This window comes from Magnolia sinica, unplaced genomic scaffold (genome assembly GCF_029962835.1).
Source record: "Magnolia sinica isolate HGM2019 unplaced genomic scaffold, MsV1 ctg136, whole genome shotgun sequence".
Lineage (NCBI taxonomy): Eukaryota > Viridiplantae > Streptophyta > Magnoliopsida > Magnoliales > Magnoliaceae > Magnolia > Magnolia sinica.
In genome coordinates this window covers 58,225-75,879 of record NW_026682766.1, presented here as the reverse complement: position 1 = coordinate 75,879, position 17,655 = coordinate 58,225, and the positions used below count along the sequence as shown (strand labels likewise).

General features: G+C 35.9%; 1 protein-coding gene across 1 annotated transcript; it reads left to right on the top strand.

Moving 5' to 3' along the window:
- Window positions 1-991: 991 nt before the first annotated feature.
- LOC131236053 (CAAX prenyl protease 1 homolog) lies at window positions 992-1,651 on the top strand. Its single transcript, XM_058233145.1, has 3 exons — window positions 992-1,149; window positions 1,360-1,444; window positions 1,516-1,651. The coding sequence occupies exons 1-3, from the start codon at window positions 1,007-1,009 to the stop codon at window positions 1,615-1,617; spliced, it is 330 nt and encodes a 109-aa protein (XP_058089128.1). The 5' UTR covers window positions 992-1,006; the 3' UTR covers window positions 1,618-1,651.
- Window positions 1,652-17,655: the final 16,004 nt, after the last annotated feature.

Genomic DNA, 17,655 nt, shown 5'->3' with positions numbered 1-17,655 from the left:
TATTATCAGCTTATGATTCGGAATATTTCAGGTGCCCGGATTGTAATGTGAGGTATTTTTTTTTGGCAGCCATTGGATTTAGGCCTCACAAACTGTAAATAAATATAGAATTTTGGCTCTCAAGTTTACAGTCCCTGTATACGGTGTTTTTATGTGAGATGGAAATGAGAAATGGGTCCTGGGAGTTCCATGAAATTTGCGAAGTGTTTGAATCAAATTAACTGTGGGTACAAAACAAAAACTTTGGCTGCAACTATACTTTCTAGCTCATTTAACAGGTTTAGGGCCTGTTGGATGTCCCATGTAACCATTTTGGGATTGAAGGATATCTAAAAAAGTAATGGCCGAAGATTTGTTTCCCCACTTCTATCAGTTTGGAGCAAAGAACTATTGAAAATGTTACTTATTTAGATTCAGAATTTGGCAAATTCTTGTATGACAGATGAGCATCTGTTCTACCTCAGATAGTCAGTTTGGAAGATGACCAAATGTGCCCTTAATTTCTTAAGTTTAGGATATGATAGTATGAGAACTCATGTACTTTCCTCAGCATTTGGCTGATATTATTTGAGGAAATTCTCGATATCTGCTGCGCACTGCAGTTCCTGGCTGATTGATGTATTTACTACTGTTCATGTTGCATTGCCATCTTTCATTTTTGTGCTTCTTTTCCTTTTTAATAAATTGTGGGGTATCCATAAACAAGGAACTTTCACACTGTCATCCATACTTTAGTTACTTGGTTTGTTGTCTGCATGGAAGTTTTTTTTTTTTTTAACCATTTAATTTCTAGCAAGAGGTGCTTGACTTTCAGGTCCATGTATATAAACCTCTTTGTATTCCTACTCCTTTTTAACTCTAATAAATGTGGTTGGTGTCATGTATTTGTATTTTTATTTTGACTATTGTTAGAAAATGCTTAATAAATGTTTGATCATTTTCTGCATTTTCAAGTTTAATTTCTGCTTGAATTTCTTGGTTATGAGAATCCCATCTTGCAGGCTTTATGGTCTTGATGTACATCTTTGAGACATATCTGGATATACGGCAACATGCATCTCTAAAGCTGCCAATTCTTCCTAAACCTTTGGTTGGAGTGGTCAGTCAAGAAAAAGTTGAGAATTCTCAAGCATTTAGTCTTGATAAAAGGTCTGTTTTTATCCATTGAGGATCATTCTGCATCCCATGTGTATGCGCTTGTGATTCAAAAATCTGCTTTAAACATGTTGTCGATCCATTTCAGCGGTTGAATTAGTTTACAGCTTCATCGGTCTTCTTATTACATGAAATTAAATTGGTTATATAGATTGGAATCTCTGGCTGGCTGAGACTAACTTCTTTGAGGTTTATATATTTTAGCAACTTCCACTTTATTCATGGGGCTGTAACCATACTAATGGATACCACAATTTTGTTCTTTGGTGTGCTGCCATGGTTTTGGAAGGTGAGTCAAGAGAATTGTGTCACTGTTATTCTTTTGGCAGAAATTCATTTGCTATGCTTTTTGGGCTGCAGAGATCTGGAGACTTTCTGGTGCACATGGGCCTTAATTCAGAGAATGAAATACTTCACACCCTTGCATTCTTAGGAGGTGTTATGATTTGGTCACAGGTGTGATATAAAATCTTCCAATGGTTCTCAAATATTTAAATTGCACTTCATTTTCAAAAAATTGACTACAGTTTTCATGTCTCGTAGTACCCTTTTTCTTGTATTTGGTGTGGAAACTTGAATTTCATTCACGTAACCATCATGTGATGATATATCTCATTTTTTTTTCCTCACTGAGTTTGTGAAGTTGAGAAATCTTCTCCTGTAATTTTTTTCCTTTTTCTAATGTGGATATATAAAACAGTACATGGATATCCATATCCAACTTCACTAGTTAAATAGATTGATTGTATGTCCAACACAATACATATTGTTATTTATTGTCATTAATATATGCGGGATTGCATGTACATGCTAAAGTCAGCAAGGAAGTTCATGCAAGGTCGAAGTCGTTTAGCAGGTGGCCCATTGCCCCAGCTTGTATGTGTCTTGGCCAAAAAATTAGGATAGTTATGATGTTGCCTATATTGTGTAGTACAGTGTGTGTGTGTGTGTGTGTGTGTGTGTGTGTATTGACCACCAAAAATATTTATTCGACTTGCATCCAAGCAGTTAATTAAGAGGGGAGAAGAACTAGTCAACTATTGAATTAAAAAGATCCTCCATTCCTTGAACTGCCAATCTTCAAAGAGTATTCATCATCATCATAATAGCCTGGTCCCAACTATTTGGTCTGGCTTTATGAATCCTGTTATGCCAATCATTTGAAATTGGAATTCCCATGGTTGCTTGGAAACTGTATGAAAACTGGCATCCATCTAACTTCAGCTTTCTTTTATCCGGGCTGGGGTCCAGAAAATTAGATACATGCCTATAAATAAGCGAGCCCATTCTTTCTGGTCGCTTGGCAAGGGCATGACTACTGGCTGTCTGCCTGAAATTAGACCTCTTTTATCTGGTCTGGGAACAGTGAAAATAGATACATGTGCAGAAATATGCAATTTTTTTTGAAGGGTAATAAATATGCAATTCTTCTGGAGAATTTGGAGATTCTCATGATTAGGGGAGATCCATATTTCTTGAGAAGCATCAGTTTCTAATGAGCAGACGACCTTTTGATCACACTATTAATAGATGCCTTTGTCCTTGAAGGATAAAATTATGTGCCATTAACAGATATATTTATGTTAAAAGGATAAAATTATGCTTGCAAGGAATCTTTTATGCGATGACTTACCTGATGAGTGGATTTTTAACTCAATGGCCAAATGTATGGCTGTGGTGCTAAATAGTCCCATATGTTTAAATAGTGGCCAAAGGGACTGTTGCATTAACAATTTTCCACGAGAAAACAGAGATTTTCAACTAGAATAGAAGACAACAACACATCCTAAACTGTTAAAGAAGTTCTTCATGTCACACATGAAAATTTTGGTGCTTGATATAGGGAAAAGATATAATCAGTCCATTTATTTGCAAAATGATTTGTTATGGGCACAATCACTAAGAAGCTGGTAGATAGTTATATTTGTTGCTTTTCTCAATGATGTCCATTAAAATGCTGCAGGTTTCTCATCTGTTCACTGAATGGTGTCAGATTTGTGAACTTCCCGGTATGAATGATGCATCTTATGCCCATTATATTTCACAATTGCAGCAAAGTGGACCACTTAAAGGTTTTCTTTGTTATGTGGTCATGACTTGTTTGTTTCTTCTCTCACTACGATTAAACTGGTTATATCTGATATTGTTGAGCTTGACTTCTTTCAAGGAGTGTTAATTCAGACCCAATTAGGTAGACTATTGCAAAAGCACGTCATAGAGGAAAGTTTAGACCAAATATATTGAGTTTAAGAGAACCATTGAGAAAATTAACATCTTCCCTTGATGCTAGTGGATATTAATAACAGTAAAATGCCACTTTCAACTACCCATGTGACATTACTGTTCAAATTCGGCCTACTTTACATTTAAAAAGAAAGTAAGATTAGACATACCCATCTTCTAAACTAGAAACTTTTCCTCAGTTCCTGAGATTTAAGGCTCTCTTGAATATAAATTGTTGTTGATGGGTTCTTTCTTGCTATCAGTTTTGTTGGTCTGTAAGGAAAACCTTGGAAGCATACAATGGAAGGTAAGGAAAACCCTCGAGGTCCCTTCTTTGAATCATGAAAAGGTATTTGTGCTCTTTTCATTGAGTGGGTAGTTGATTACTCAAGCATGACGGTTATGCGTATTCTTTTAGGTGGATGTTGCATGTGGGAAGATTGGAGCTGCATATTTCAGATTCAAGCATCTGGTACGTCTCTTGTCAAGAATGCACATGTGTAGTTCATTAAACAGTACATTATGTGATATCGTGTGCATGATATCTATGTTGTAATTTCCCTCATGTATTTTGCTTAAAATCCATGTTTATGCATGATTCTCATGCATTGACATGAATTTGAGCTAAAAAAGATCGAAATGGAAAATTTGAGAAAACAGGAGAGATTTTCTTTTATAAAGTAAGTATTTGGGACCAAGTGGTTACGTATTTGCTCCATTAAATTTGCTCGAAATTAATGGAGCAGACCCGGATGTGCGTCGGAGCTATCCGGATGAGCGGGGGTCCCTGGAAGGTGGGAACCGCTGTTATGACCATGATGAAGCTGTCCATTTCCTATGGACAGCATTGGAGGGGCCTGGCCATTTGGACAGGCCGTGTTTATGTATTTGATCGAAATTAATGGAGTAGACCCGGATGTGCGTCGGAGCTATTCGGAAGAGCGGGGTTCCTTGGAAAGAGGGAACCGCTATTATGACCATGATGAAGCTATCCATTTTTTATGGACAGCATTGGAAGGGCCTGGCATTTGTGTCGGATGGCCGTGTTTATATCTGTGTTTGCTTTGCAGGGACCATACCCTTAACCTAAACCAAAACCTATGACCTAAAACCTTAACCTATAACCTAAACCTCAACCTTAACCTAAACCTAAACCTTAACCTAAACATATAACCTTAACCTAAAACCTAAAACCTAAACCTAAACCTTAACCTATTCTCAATTCCCTAAACCTATATCTTATAACCTAAACGTAAACCTAAACCTTAACCTATACCTATAACCTTAACCTAAACCAAAACCTATGACTTAAAACCTTAACCTATAACCTAAACCTCAACATTAACTTAAACCTAAACCTCAACCTAAACATATAACCTTAACCTAAAACCTAAAACCTAAACCTAAACCTAAACCTATAACCTAAATGTATTCTCAAATCTCTAAACTTAAACCTACACCTAATCCTAATCTTAACTCCCTAACCTAAACCTATACCTAAACTTGAAAATCCAAACATAAACCCGATCCCGAACCCAAACCCGATATCCTAAACCTAAACCTTAACCTATTCTCAATTCCCTAAACCTATATCTTATAATCTAAACTTAATCAAATCCCAAAACCTAAACCTTAACTTATACCTATAACCTATAACCTAAACCAAAACCCATGACCTAAAACCTTAACCTATAACCTAAACCTCAACCTTAACTTAAACCTAAACCTTAACCTAAACATATAACCTTAACCTAAAACCTAAAACCTAAACCTAAACCTATAACCTAAATATATTCTCAATTCTCTAAACTTAAACCTACACCTAATCCTAATCTTAACTCCCTAACCTAAACCTATACCTAAACTTGAAAACCCAAACATAAACCCGATCCCGAACCCAAACCCAATATCCTAAACCTAAACCTTAACCTATACTCAATTCCCTAAAACTATATCTTATAACCTAAACTTAATCAAATCCCAAAACCTAAACCTTAACTTATACCTATAACCTATAACCTAAACCAAAACCCATGACCTAAAACCTTAACCTATAACCTAAACCTCAACCTTAACTTAAACCTAAACCTATAACCTAAACTCAATTCCCTAAACCTAAACCTAGACCTAATCCTAAACCTATAGCCTAAACTCAAATCCCTAAACCTTAACCTATAACCTAACCTAAACCTATACCTATAACCTAAAACTATTCCCAAATCCCAAAACCTATTACCTAAACTTATTCTCAAATCCCAAAACCTATTACCTAAACCCATTCTCAAATCCAAAACCTATAACCTAAACCTGAACCCATTATCAAATCCAAAAACCTATAACCTAAACCAAAACCTAAACCTAAACCTAAACCTAAACCCAAAACCTAAACCTAAACCTAAACCTATAACCTAAACTCAATTCCCTAAACCTAAACCTACACCTAATCCTAAACCTATAGCCTAAACTCAAATCCCTAAACCTTAACCTATAACCTAACGTAAACCAATACTTATAACCTAAAACTATTCCAAAATCCCAAAACCTATTACCTAAACCCATTCTCAAATCCAAAACCTTAACCTAGACCATGACCTAAACCTAAACCTATAGCCTAAACTCAAATCCCTAAACCTTAACATAGACCTAGACCTAAACCTAAACCTATAGCCTAAACTCAATTCCCTAAACCTCAACCTAAACCTAAACCTAAACCTAAAACCTAAACTCAATTCCCTAAACCTCAACCTAGACCTAATCCTAAACCTATAACCAAAACCCAAACCGACACCTAAACCTAAACCTAAAACCTAAACCTATAACCTAACCTCAACCTAGACCTAAACTTAAACCTATAGCCTAAACTCAAATCCCTAAACCTCAACCTAGACCTAGACCTAAACCTAAACCTATAGCCTAAACTCAATTCCCTAAACCTCAACCTAAACCTAAACCTAAACCTATAACCTAAACCTCAACCTAGACCTAATCCTAAACCTATAACCAAAACCCTTACCGACACCTAAACCTAAACCTATAACCTAACCTCAACCTAGACCTAAACCTAAACCTATAGCCTAAACTCAAATCCATAAACCTTAACCTAGACCTAGACCTAAACCTAAACCTATAGCCTAAACTCAAATCCCTAAACCTTAACCTAGACCTAGACCTAAACCTAAACCTATAGCCTACACTCAATTCCCTAAACCTATAACCTAAACCTAAACCTAAACCTATAACCTAAACTCAATTCCCTAAACCTCAACCTAAACCTAAACCTAAACCTAAACCTATAGCCTAAACTCAATTCCCTAAGCCTCAACCTAAACCTAAACCTAAACCTATAGCCTAAACTCAAATCCCTAAACCTTAACCTAGACCTAGACCTAAACCTAAAACTATAGCCTAAACTCAAATCCCTAAACCTTAACCTAGACCTAGACCTAAACCTAAACCTATAGCCTACACTCAATTCCCTAAACCTCAACCTAAACCTAAACCTAAACCTATAACCTAAACTCAATTCCCTAAACCTCAACCTAAACCTAAACCTAAACCTAAACCTATAGCCTAAACTCAATTCCCTAAACCTCAACCTAAACCTAAACCTAAACCTATAGCCTAAACTCAAATCCCTAAACCTCAACCTAAACCTAAACCTAAACCTATAACCTAAACTCAAATCCCTAAACCTTAACCTAGACCTAGACCTAAACCTAAACCTATAGCCTACACTCAATTTCCTAAACCTCAACCTAAACCTAAACCTAAACCTATAACCTAAACTCAATTCCCTAAACCTCAACCTAAACCTAAACCTAAACCTAAACCTATAGCCTAAACTCAATTCCCTAAACCTCAACCTAAACCTAAACCTAAACCTATAACCTAAACTCAATTCCCTAAACCTTAACCTAGACCTAGACCTAAACCTAAACCTATAGCCTACACTCAATTCCCTAAACCTCAACCTAAACCTAAACCTAAACCTATAACCTAAACTCAATTCCCTAAACCTCAACCTAAACCTAAACCTAAACCTAAACCTATAGCCTAAACTCAATTCCCTAAACCTCAACCTAAACCTAAACCTAAACCTATAACCTAAACTCAATTCCCTAAACCTTAACCTAGACCTAAACCTAAACCTAAACCTATAGCCTAAACTCAATTCCCTAAACCTCAACCTAAACCTAAACCTAAACCTAAAACCTAAACTCAATTCCCTAAACCTCAACCTAGACCTAATCCTAAACATATAACCAAAACCCAAACCGACACCTAAACCTAAACCTAAACCTAAACCTATAACCAAACCTCAACCTAGACCTAAACTTAAACCTATAGCCTAAACTCAAATCCCTAAACCTAAACCTATAGCCTAAACTCAATTCCCTAAACCTCAACCTAAACCTAAACTTAAACCTATAGCCTAAACTCAATTCCCTAAACCTCAACCTAGACCTAATCCTAAACCTATAACCAAAACCCTTACCGACACCTAAACCTAAACCTAAACCTAAACCTATAACCTAACCTCAACCTAGACCTAAACCTACGCCTATAGCCTAAACTCAAATCCCTAAACCTTAACCTAGACCTAGACCTAAACCTAAACCTATAGCCTAAACTCAAATCCCTAAACCTTAACCTAGACCTAGACCTAAACCTAAACCTATAGCCTACACTCAATTCCCTAAACCTCAACCTAAACCTAAACCTAAACCTATAACCTAAACTCAATTCCCTAAACCTCAACCTAAACCTATAACCTAAACTCAATTCCCTAAACCTCAACCTAGACCTAATCCTAAACCTAAACCTAAACTCAAATCCCTAAACCTTAACCTAGACCTAGACCTAAACCTAAACCTATAGCCTAAACTCAATTCCCTAAACCTCAACCTAAACCTAAACCTAAACCTATAACCTAAACTCAATTCCCTAAACCTTAACCTAGACCTAGACCTAGACCTAAACCTAAACCTATAGCCTAAACTCAATTCCCTAAACCTCAACCTAGACCTAGACCTAAACCTAAACCTATAGCCTAAACTCAATTCCCTAAACCTCAACCTAAACCTAAACCTAAACCTATAACCTAAACTCAATTCCCTAAACCTTAACCTAGACCTAGACCTAAACCTAAACCTATAGCCTAAACTCAATTCCCTAAACCTCAACCAAGACCTAGACCTAAACCTAAACCTATAACCTAAACTCAATTCCCTAAACCTCAACCTAGACCTAATCCTAAACCTATAACCAAAACCCAAACCGACACCTAAACCTAAACCTAAACCTAAACCTATAACCTAACCTCAACCTAGACCTAAACTTAAACCTATAGCCTAAACTCAAATCGCTAAACCTTAACCTAGACCTAGACCTAAACCTAAACCTATAACCTAAATTCAATTCCCTAAACCTCAACCTAAACCTAAACCTAAACCTATAACCTAAACTCAATTCCCTAAACCTCAACCTAAACCTAATCCTAAACCTAAACCTAAACTCAATTCCCTAAACCTTAACCTAGACCTAGACCTAAACCTAAACCTATAGCCTAAACTCAATTCCCTAAACCTCAACCTAAACCTAAACCTAAACCTATAGCCTAAACTCAATTCCCTAAACCTTAACCTAGACCTAGACTTAAACCTAAACCTATAGCCTAAACTCAATTCCCTAAACCTCAACCTAGACCTAATCCTAAACCTAAACCTAAACTCAAATCCCTAAACCTTAACCTATAACCTAACCTAAACCTATAACCAAAACCCAAACCGACACCTAAACCTAAACCTAAACCTAAACCTATAACCTAACCTCAACCTACACCTAAACCTAAACCTATAGCCTAAACTCAAATCCCTAAACCTTAACCGCTGACCTAGACCTAAACCTAAACCTATAACCTAAACTCAATTTAATCCTAAACCTATAACCATAACCCAAACCGACACCTAAACCTAAACCTAAACCTAAACCTATAACCTAACCTCAACCTAGACCTAAACTTAAACCGACACCTAAACCTAAACCTAAACCTAAACCTATAACCTGACCTCAACCTAGACCTAAACTTAAACCTAAACCTATAACCTAAACCAAAACCATAACCTATAACCTAAACTCGAACCCATTCTCAAATTCAAAAACCTATAACCTAAACCCAAACCTATAACCAAAATCAAAATCAAAACCAAAACCAAAACCTATAACCTAAACCCGAACCCATTCTCAAATCCCAAAACCTATAACCTAAACCGAAACCGTAACCTAATCCTATAACCTAAACTCAAATCCCTAAACCTTAACCTATAACCTAACCTAAACCTATACTTATAACCTAAAACTATTCCCAAATCCCAAAACCTATTACCTAAACCTAACCTCTCACTTAAACCTATAGCCTAAACCTCAATTCCCTAAACCTACACCTAATCCTAATCTCAACTCCCTAACCTAAACCTAAGCCTAAACTTGAAAACCTAAACTTAAACCCAATCCCGAACCTGAACCCGATTTCCTAAACCTAAACCATAACCCATTCTCAAATCCAAAAACCTATAACATAAACCTAAACCTAAACCAAAACTTATAACCTAAACCCGAACCCATTCTCAAATTCCAAAACCTATAACCTAAACCCGAACCCATTCTCAAATCCCAAAACCCAAACATAAACCTAAACCTAAATATAAAACCTAAACCTAAACCTATAACCTAAACTCAAATCCCTAAACCTAAACCTAAACCTAATCCTAATCCTATAACCTAAACTCAAATCCCTAAACCTTAACCTATAACCTAACATAAACCTATACTTATAACCTAAAACTATTCCCAAATCCCAAAACCTGTTACCTAAACCTATAACCTAAACTCAATTCTGTAAACCTCAACCTAGACCTAAACCTAAACCTAAACCTATAGGCTAAACTCAAATCCCTAAACCTTAACCTATACTTATAACCTAAAACTATTCCCAAATCCCAAAACCTATTACCTAAACCTAACCTTTCCCTAAACCATAACCCATTCTCAATTCCCTAAAGCTATAACCTATAACCTAAACCTAAACCTAAACATAAACCTAACCTAAACTTATAACCTTTCCTAAAACCTTTGACTTAAACCTAAACTTAAAACCTAAATGTATTCTCAAATTCTTAAACCCAAACCTACACCTAATCCTAATCTCAACTCCCTAACCTAAACCTAAACTTGAAAGCCCAAACCTAAACCCGATCCCGAACCCGAACCCGATTTCCTAAACCTAAACCTTAACCTGTAATCAAGTTCCCAAAAGCTATAACCTATAATCTAAACCTTAACCTAAACCTAAACCAAAATCTATAACCTAAACCTTAACCTATAACCTAAACTTAATTATAACCTATAGCCTAACCTTAACCTAAACCTATAACCTAAACTTAAACCAAACTTAAACCTATAATCATATGGTGAGACCATTTCTTTTGTGTCAATTTCATTCCTCTTTGAGTTTTTTTTTTTTAAAATTCATTAAGAAAAAAAAGTGGTTATACGTGATGCACTTCTTTTACTGTCTTTCTTTTCTCTAATGGGCATTCTAATTTATGAATGACATGACTGTTTGTAGGATGATGGAATATACGAAGCTGCTGAAATTCGGTGAAGTCGAACACATTTCTCTAATGAAGCCAAAGATTTGTATTTTCAGCATTATTGTATTTGTAACTGTAATTGATTGTAATTGTAATTAATTGAATGAAGGATTGTAATTGTAATTGAATGAATGAATGATTGTAATTGAATGAATGAATGATTGTACAGGTGGTATTTGAATGAACAGGTGGTAATTGAATGAACAGGTGGTAATTGAATGAACAAGTGATTTAATTGAATGAAGGATTGTAATTGAATGAATGATTGTAATTGAATGAATGAATGATTGTACAGGTGGTATTTGAATGAACAGGTGGTAATTGAATGAACAGGTGATTTAATTTTTCAATGTACAAAATAGCTACGGATATTGACCGTAGCCACTAGTCAAACAGGTGTAGCCTTTTTAATTTTGGCATGTTGCTACGGACTTTCAGCTACAAATAATATCCGTAGCTGTTTGAAGTTTTTGCTACAGATATAATTGCTATGGATTATATCTGTAGCTATTTACAATATAGCCACGGATTAAATCCGTAGCCAATAATCAGATTGGTATAGCCTTTTAAATTTTGGCCTATTGCTATGGACTTTCAGTTACAAATAATATCTGTAGCTGTTTATTTTTTTTTGCTACAGGGGAAAAGGCTACGGATTTAATCCGTAGCCATAGACCTATGGCTACGGATTAAATTCGTAGCCATAGGTTCCAGACCTATCGTTATGGCACCTACGACGACGGTCGTGTTACGGACTAGCTACGGACTTAATCCGTAGCCTTAGGTCTATGGCTACGGATTAAATCCGTAGCCTTTACCCATTTTTTTGGTAGTGGGTATGTGGACGTTATCGAGTGCTTGGTTGACTGTTTAAAAAATGAATGTAATGTTCGAACAACCCTTGAGCTTGGTCAATTAATTGAAAGACTCTCTTACATTTAAACAATGAGTCAACTATTTGAAAGACCCATTCTCTTGCATTTGAATGGGCTAACTATTTGAAAGGTCCATTCATTGGTCTGATTGGATGTACATCCACAGAATGAAGAACATATACATGCATTCATGCATTTAAAATGAGACACATTATAAATTAGGATTGTTTTGGTATGCTTCTTATGAACTATACTCAATTGATATGTCAATTGTGTAATCTTGATGAGACTTATCATTAAGTTGACCACTCATCATCTGTTGTGCAATTGCACCTAACCATACAGGTAACACAGGGTGATCATGAAGAGGTTGATTCCGAGGGAGGTCTTAATAAGAGTTTTGGGGAATTGGATGCCATGGAGTTTCACTGAAGTAGTTGGGCTCTGGCCTGCCAGTAGTTTTATTTTACCTGTCCCTTTTTGAGTTTTTTGTAGTAGCACATTTGGATATTTTATGGATGTTTTGGTCCCTAGTGAGGGACCTATTTTGGATTATATACTTTTGCATTATGTGGTTTTAGTTATCTTCGCTCATCTTTGATTTTGTTATTAATTGTATGCTACTCTGATTTATTTGAATTCAGAATGAATGCTAATTTGCCTAAGTACACATGTGGGATAATTTCCCCATGCCCGATATTCCTAAGTGACACCTGGGTTTGCACAACTAGAACATTGTACTCAAACAGCAAAAACCGGGGTGTTGCCGGTGTCGGTGTTAGTGTCATTTCCCTCAACCGTTTTAGTGTTAACATCCTAGGACACAAAATCTGGGTCTTCGTACTCAGGTGTCCGATTTCAGGGCGCTACAACAATTCTGCCTATTCATTTATTTTAATTTACCTTAGCTTATCTTAGAATAGGACAACTCATCTACACTAAATCGACTTTAACATAAGACTATCATAATCCCATTTGTTTATGTTGCTCCATTGGACTAACCTATGTTAGGAGTAATGTAATTCCTTTCTTTCTATGCCAAGCAATGAATAATAATAAAGACTTTTTTTAGTAGTGTAATTATCTTTGTTTATGCCCCAGTCACTAGATTAGGTAAGATTTAGATCTAGGGCCCCGTTATTTATGCCACAAGTGTTAGATCACTGAGGGATAATATAATTTTTTATTTTCATTTTAATTTAATATAATTGAGTTTCTTTTACTCTCACATTTTATGAATCATATTATCATTACTTTCACGATGAGAAAAGGTCATTTTGGCCGAAAGACAAAAAGAACTGATTAGAATGATAAACTCTCCCCTTCACAAATCACTTGATTTCATTTACAGGTGTCTAAATAGGCATTGAATCATTTCAGTTCTAGGTCATAGACAACTTCTGATGCTCTCTCCATCTATCTCTGCGGTTGGGGTCATAAGCATTCGGTTCAGATTGAGTTGTAAAATGCTCTGGCATGGCCGACACCATACACATGTACCAATGACTGGATTTCAAGCCAATGGCTTGTCCCTCTTTTTTAAAATTTTTATTTTATATTTTATTTTTTACACACGCACACATACCCCCACACACTCACGCTGTAGTGGGATTTCACTACCTGTGGGTAGTCGAACCCTTGACCAACTGTTGAAACTCCTTAGAGTCTACCATCGGAGTAAGAGTAAGGAACCAACAACTTGCCCTTTGATTGTCTTATTTATAGATTATAGATTATGAGGGGCATGTGCAGTGGATGCTCATTTTATAGGTTGATTGTGGTTTTTTGTAAATTTGTGAATTTTTTAGGTTGATTATGAATTTTACACGGTGGATTGTGATTTTTTTTATTTTTTTTTTAGATCATCGCCTTTTCTCATGAAAACACTCATTACTCCTTCACTAAAGGTTGGATCTGACCAATCTTAGGCTCATTGGAAAGTTAATTTGATTATCTTTCAATTAGGATTGGAATCATCTTATTTTGAGGTCGTTGACCTTTTAAAAGTGGGCCCAAAGTCTTTGATGCATACCTCATATTTCTTACATAGTCAGTAACACACCACTTAGGTAAATGGATTGGATCTCTCTCGTGACATCTCGATTATGAGTGTTCTTGTTAGAAATGTAATTCAATAAGCTTCTTTTTTTCTTTTTTTTTTTATAAATATGAGTTATAAACTGCCTTGAGCAGAAATCATTTAATATGTCATCGTCTAACTTGAAGTATACCTTTTGTTGCATCAATCTTATTTCACTTTGTGAATTTTTCGTGGTAGATTGTGAAAATTTTAAAGTCGACTGTGGATTTTTTCCTAATCAATCATGAATTTTTGTAGCATCTTATGATCCCAAGAAAAAATTAATAATTTTCTCGTTATAGGTCAAATAAGGACAATTTTGGGCTCATTGGAAAGCTAATTCGACAAGCTTTTTAGTAGGACTAGAATTATCTCATTTGAAGACTGTTTGGCCTTTTAAAAGTGAGCCTAAAGTCCTTGATGGTGTAACTAATGTTGCTTGAACAGTTAGCACCGTACGACTTCAATAAACATATATACCAAATCTCCCTCATTACACTTCAAATTTGAAAGATCTTGGACTTGTTGAAAATGTACTTTAAGAAGCTTTTCAATGAGCTATACATTACCTCGATCATGAACTATTTGGCTTGTCATTATTGTACTTTAATTGCACTTTTCATAGCATCTGTTCCACTTTACTTGAAGTCAAATGATGATAGACCAAATAATTCTTGATCGAAGCAATTTATGGCTTATTGGAAAGTTTATCAAATTACCTTTCCAACAAGCCCAATATCATTCAAATCCAAGGTATAATGAGGGAGATCAATTTGTTTACCCAACACGCATGGTTTGGACTATGCAAACAACATGAGTTATGACATCAGAGATTTTGGGCCCCATTTTTGAGAGGTCAAATGGTCTCTAAATGAGATGATTCTCATATTAATTAATATCCCGTTGAATTATCTTTTCAATGAGCCCAAGATTACCTTGATTCGACCTATAAAGGGAGAGTTACGATCATTTTTATGGGGTCGTGGGATGTTGGAAAACTTCAAGAAAAATTTAAGATCAATCTATAGGCTAAACATCTATCAAAATTTCTTCATTTTTCAATATAGCTCCATTTAAACATCTTTAAACCTATAACATTGCTGCCTTAACTGAAGTCTGAAATGAAGTACAAAAAAGAAAAAGAAAAAGAAACTATGTTCTTACTCGGTTTTTTCGACTTTCCTTCAGTGAAGGAAGCTCTTCCAAGAGAGGTTTTTTCATAGGTGAAAGCATGAGAGATTGATGGAGAGAGTAGTTATAAAGTATGACAAATTACCGAAGAATAGCTTGAAAGCATGAAAGATTGTCGAAGAGCACAAAAGACGAATAATAACTTTGAACACGTAAACTCAACCTACCAAATGTTTTTTATTCTTATGGTAAGGCCATTTTTGCCTGAAAAATATAGTCTCCCCCAGCACTTAAAGGTGTAGAAGGGTAAGTTTTTTCTTTTTTTCAAGGACTGTATTTTGAGAGTCGCATGCTACCCATGGTGTAATATAGAAAAAACTATATATATATATATATATATATATATATATATATATATATATATATATATAAACAATTACCACCACGGGTTTTACAATTTAGTTGGTTTAAGTTAATGCACACCACATATACAATTTATGACTGTTTGCATTATTTGGACTATCATATTACTCCAAAAACTCATTTGAGGGTAGTAGTAGGCACATTCAACAACGAAAATATCGCAGTCCAATCACATTTATTAACTTCTTTTTAATGATAATATCTTTGCACTAGTGCTTAAATCTCACTAGTCCACCAAAGATTGGATGGAAAATTAGGGCTCTATAGAGAAGGGTTTTCTTACAAAAGCTTTAGAGTGTCTATTTAGGGGTGTCAATGGGATGGACTCTGGCCGGCCAAAATCAAAATTTTGAATAGGCTTGGCCGACAGTCTGGCTCGAAACAGTTCAAAATCCGGCTGGAGGCCAACTCCAGGCCCGGCCTGTAGAGAACCCTAAATATACTTAATGTGTGAAGCAACTTGAAATTTGAGGAAGAAGAACTGTATTAAGGGCATGTTGTTTTGCTTATTTTTCTAGTAATGTTTCTTACACCCCACTGTCAGTTCACACTTCACTGTTAGTAATGTTGTCGTTATAGTAAAAAGTTTCATTCAAATAATAACATCAATTTATGTTGATAATAACTTGGCATTAAAGTAACATAAAATTATCATAATTACATTTTTATTATAAATAAATCAAATAAAATTACCATCATTGCAGTCAAATACAATAGCTGTCTAAAAATGGAGACGAGTAAAATAATTTATAGTCATTACTCTTTCATTTAAATTAATTTGATAATGAGAAAAACAAGTAAATATTTATTTTCAATTGAGACGTTTTTTTATGGCTACACGTGGATCAGCAAGATCATAGTACTTCGGAATTAATATACTAAAATATAATATCAGCCATGCGTGGATCAGTAAGAACATATTCTTCATGGAATTAACAAACTCACTAAAATATAATATCCAGGGACATGTACATACAAGGTAAGAGGCAAGAAATTATCGAACTCACTAAAATATTATAATATCTAGGGACTCGTCTCGTAACATAGAAGGTACGAGACAAGAAAATAAATGCAACAACGTAAATGATAGCTCCTGCAATGGAAGCGGATTGGCTGGTGTACCACACACCAGCTGTATAGGTGGTGTATTGACGTCAGCAAATTCTGTGGGTCCCATCATGAGGCATGTATTATATCCAAACCGTCCATCTACTTGGTGATCTCGTTGTAAGTCTTGAGACAAAACATAAGAAAGATCTAAATATCAAGTGGACCACACTGCAAAAAGCAGTGGGAGATTGAAAGTCTACCATTGAAATCTTTTTGGGGTCATAGAAGTTTTGGATCAATATGATATTTGTTTTTCCTATTCATTCAGGTATTTTTGACCTTATGAACAGATTGGATGGAAAATAAATATTATTGTGGGTCCTACGAATGTTTTAATGATGAAAATTATTATCCCGCACTATTTGTTGTGCGGTATAGTTGAGCTATGTATATTATTCATTTTCTAGCTCATGCCTTAAAATAATCTCTAAAAATAGATGAACGGGGCGAATACGATAAATACATCATTTTCGGGGCCACGTGACTTTGATCTACTTTGAACCGTTCGTGTAACTAGGAGCCCGAGGAGCGTCAGCGCTAGCTTAGGCACGAGACGTACTTACACCTGCTCTATAGCTGCTGTGTGCTACACCATCCAATTCGCTTCCAACCAATTCAGCTACCCGACACATGTGGGCCAAGGTGCATTGAAGAGTGCATCCAATGGGAGGCTGGTAGCCGACTATGTTATCCGGGTAACACGTGTTACCCCTACCGTCTGGATCCATTTTTTTTATTTTTTCCGACTAAGGTGGTCTCTTGCCACCAAGTTCAATTAACTAGGATAGAGATTTGTACAGCCCTTCGGGCGTAGCCAGACAAAAAGAACGGGCCACACCTAACGTGAAATGCTAATTACAAAAGCAGCCACCTAGCAGACGCTGAGCAGGGAGCCCAGACCCAACCTGACTCTCACAATACACAGGAAACTCCCAGAAAACAAACAAAAACCAGAGCACCAGCAAAGGACAGGGATAACTAAGAAAGGGAAGATCTCACCGAACCA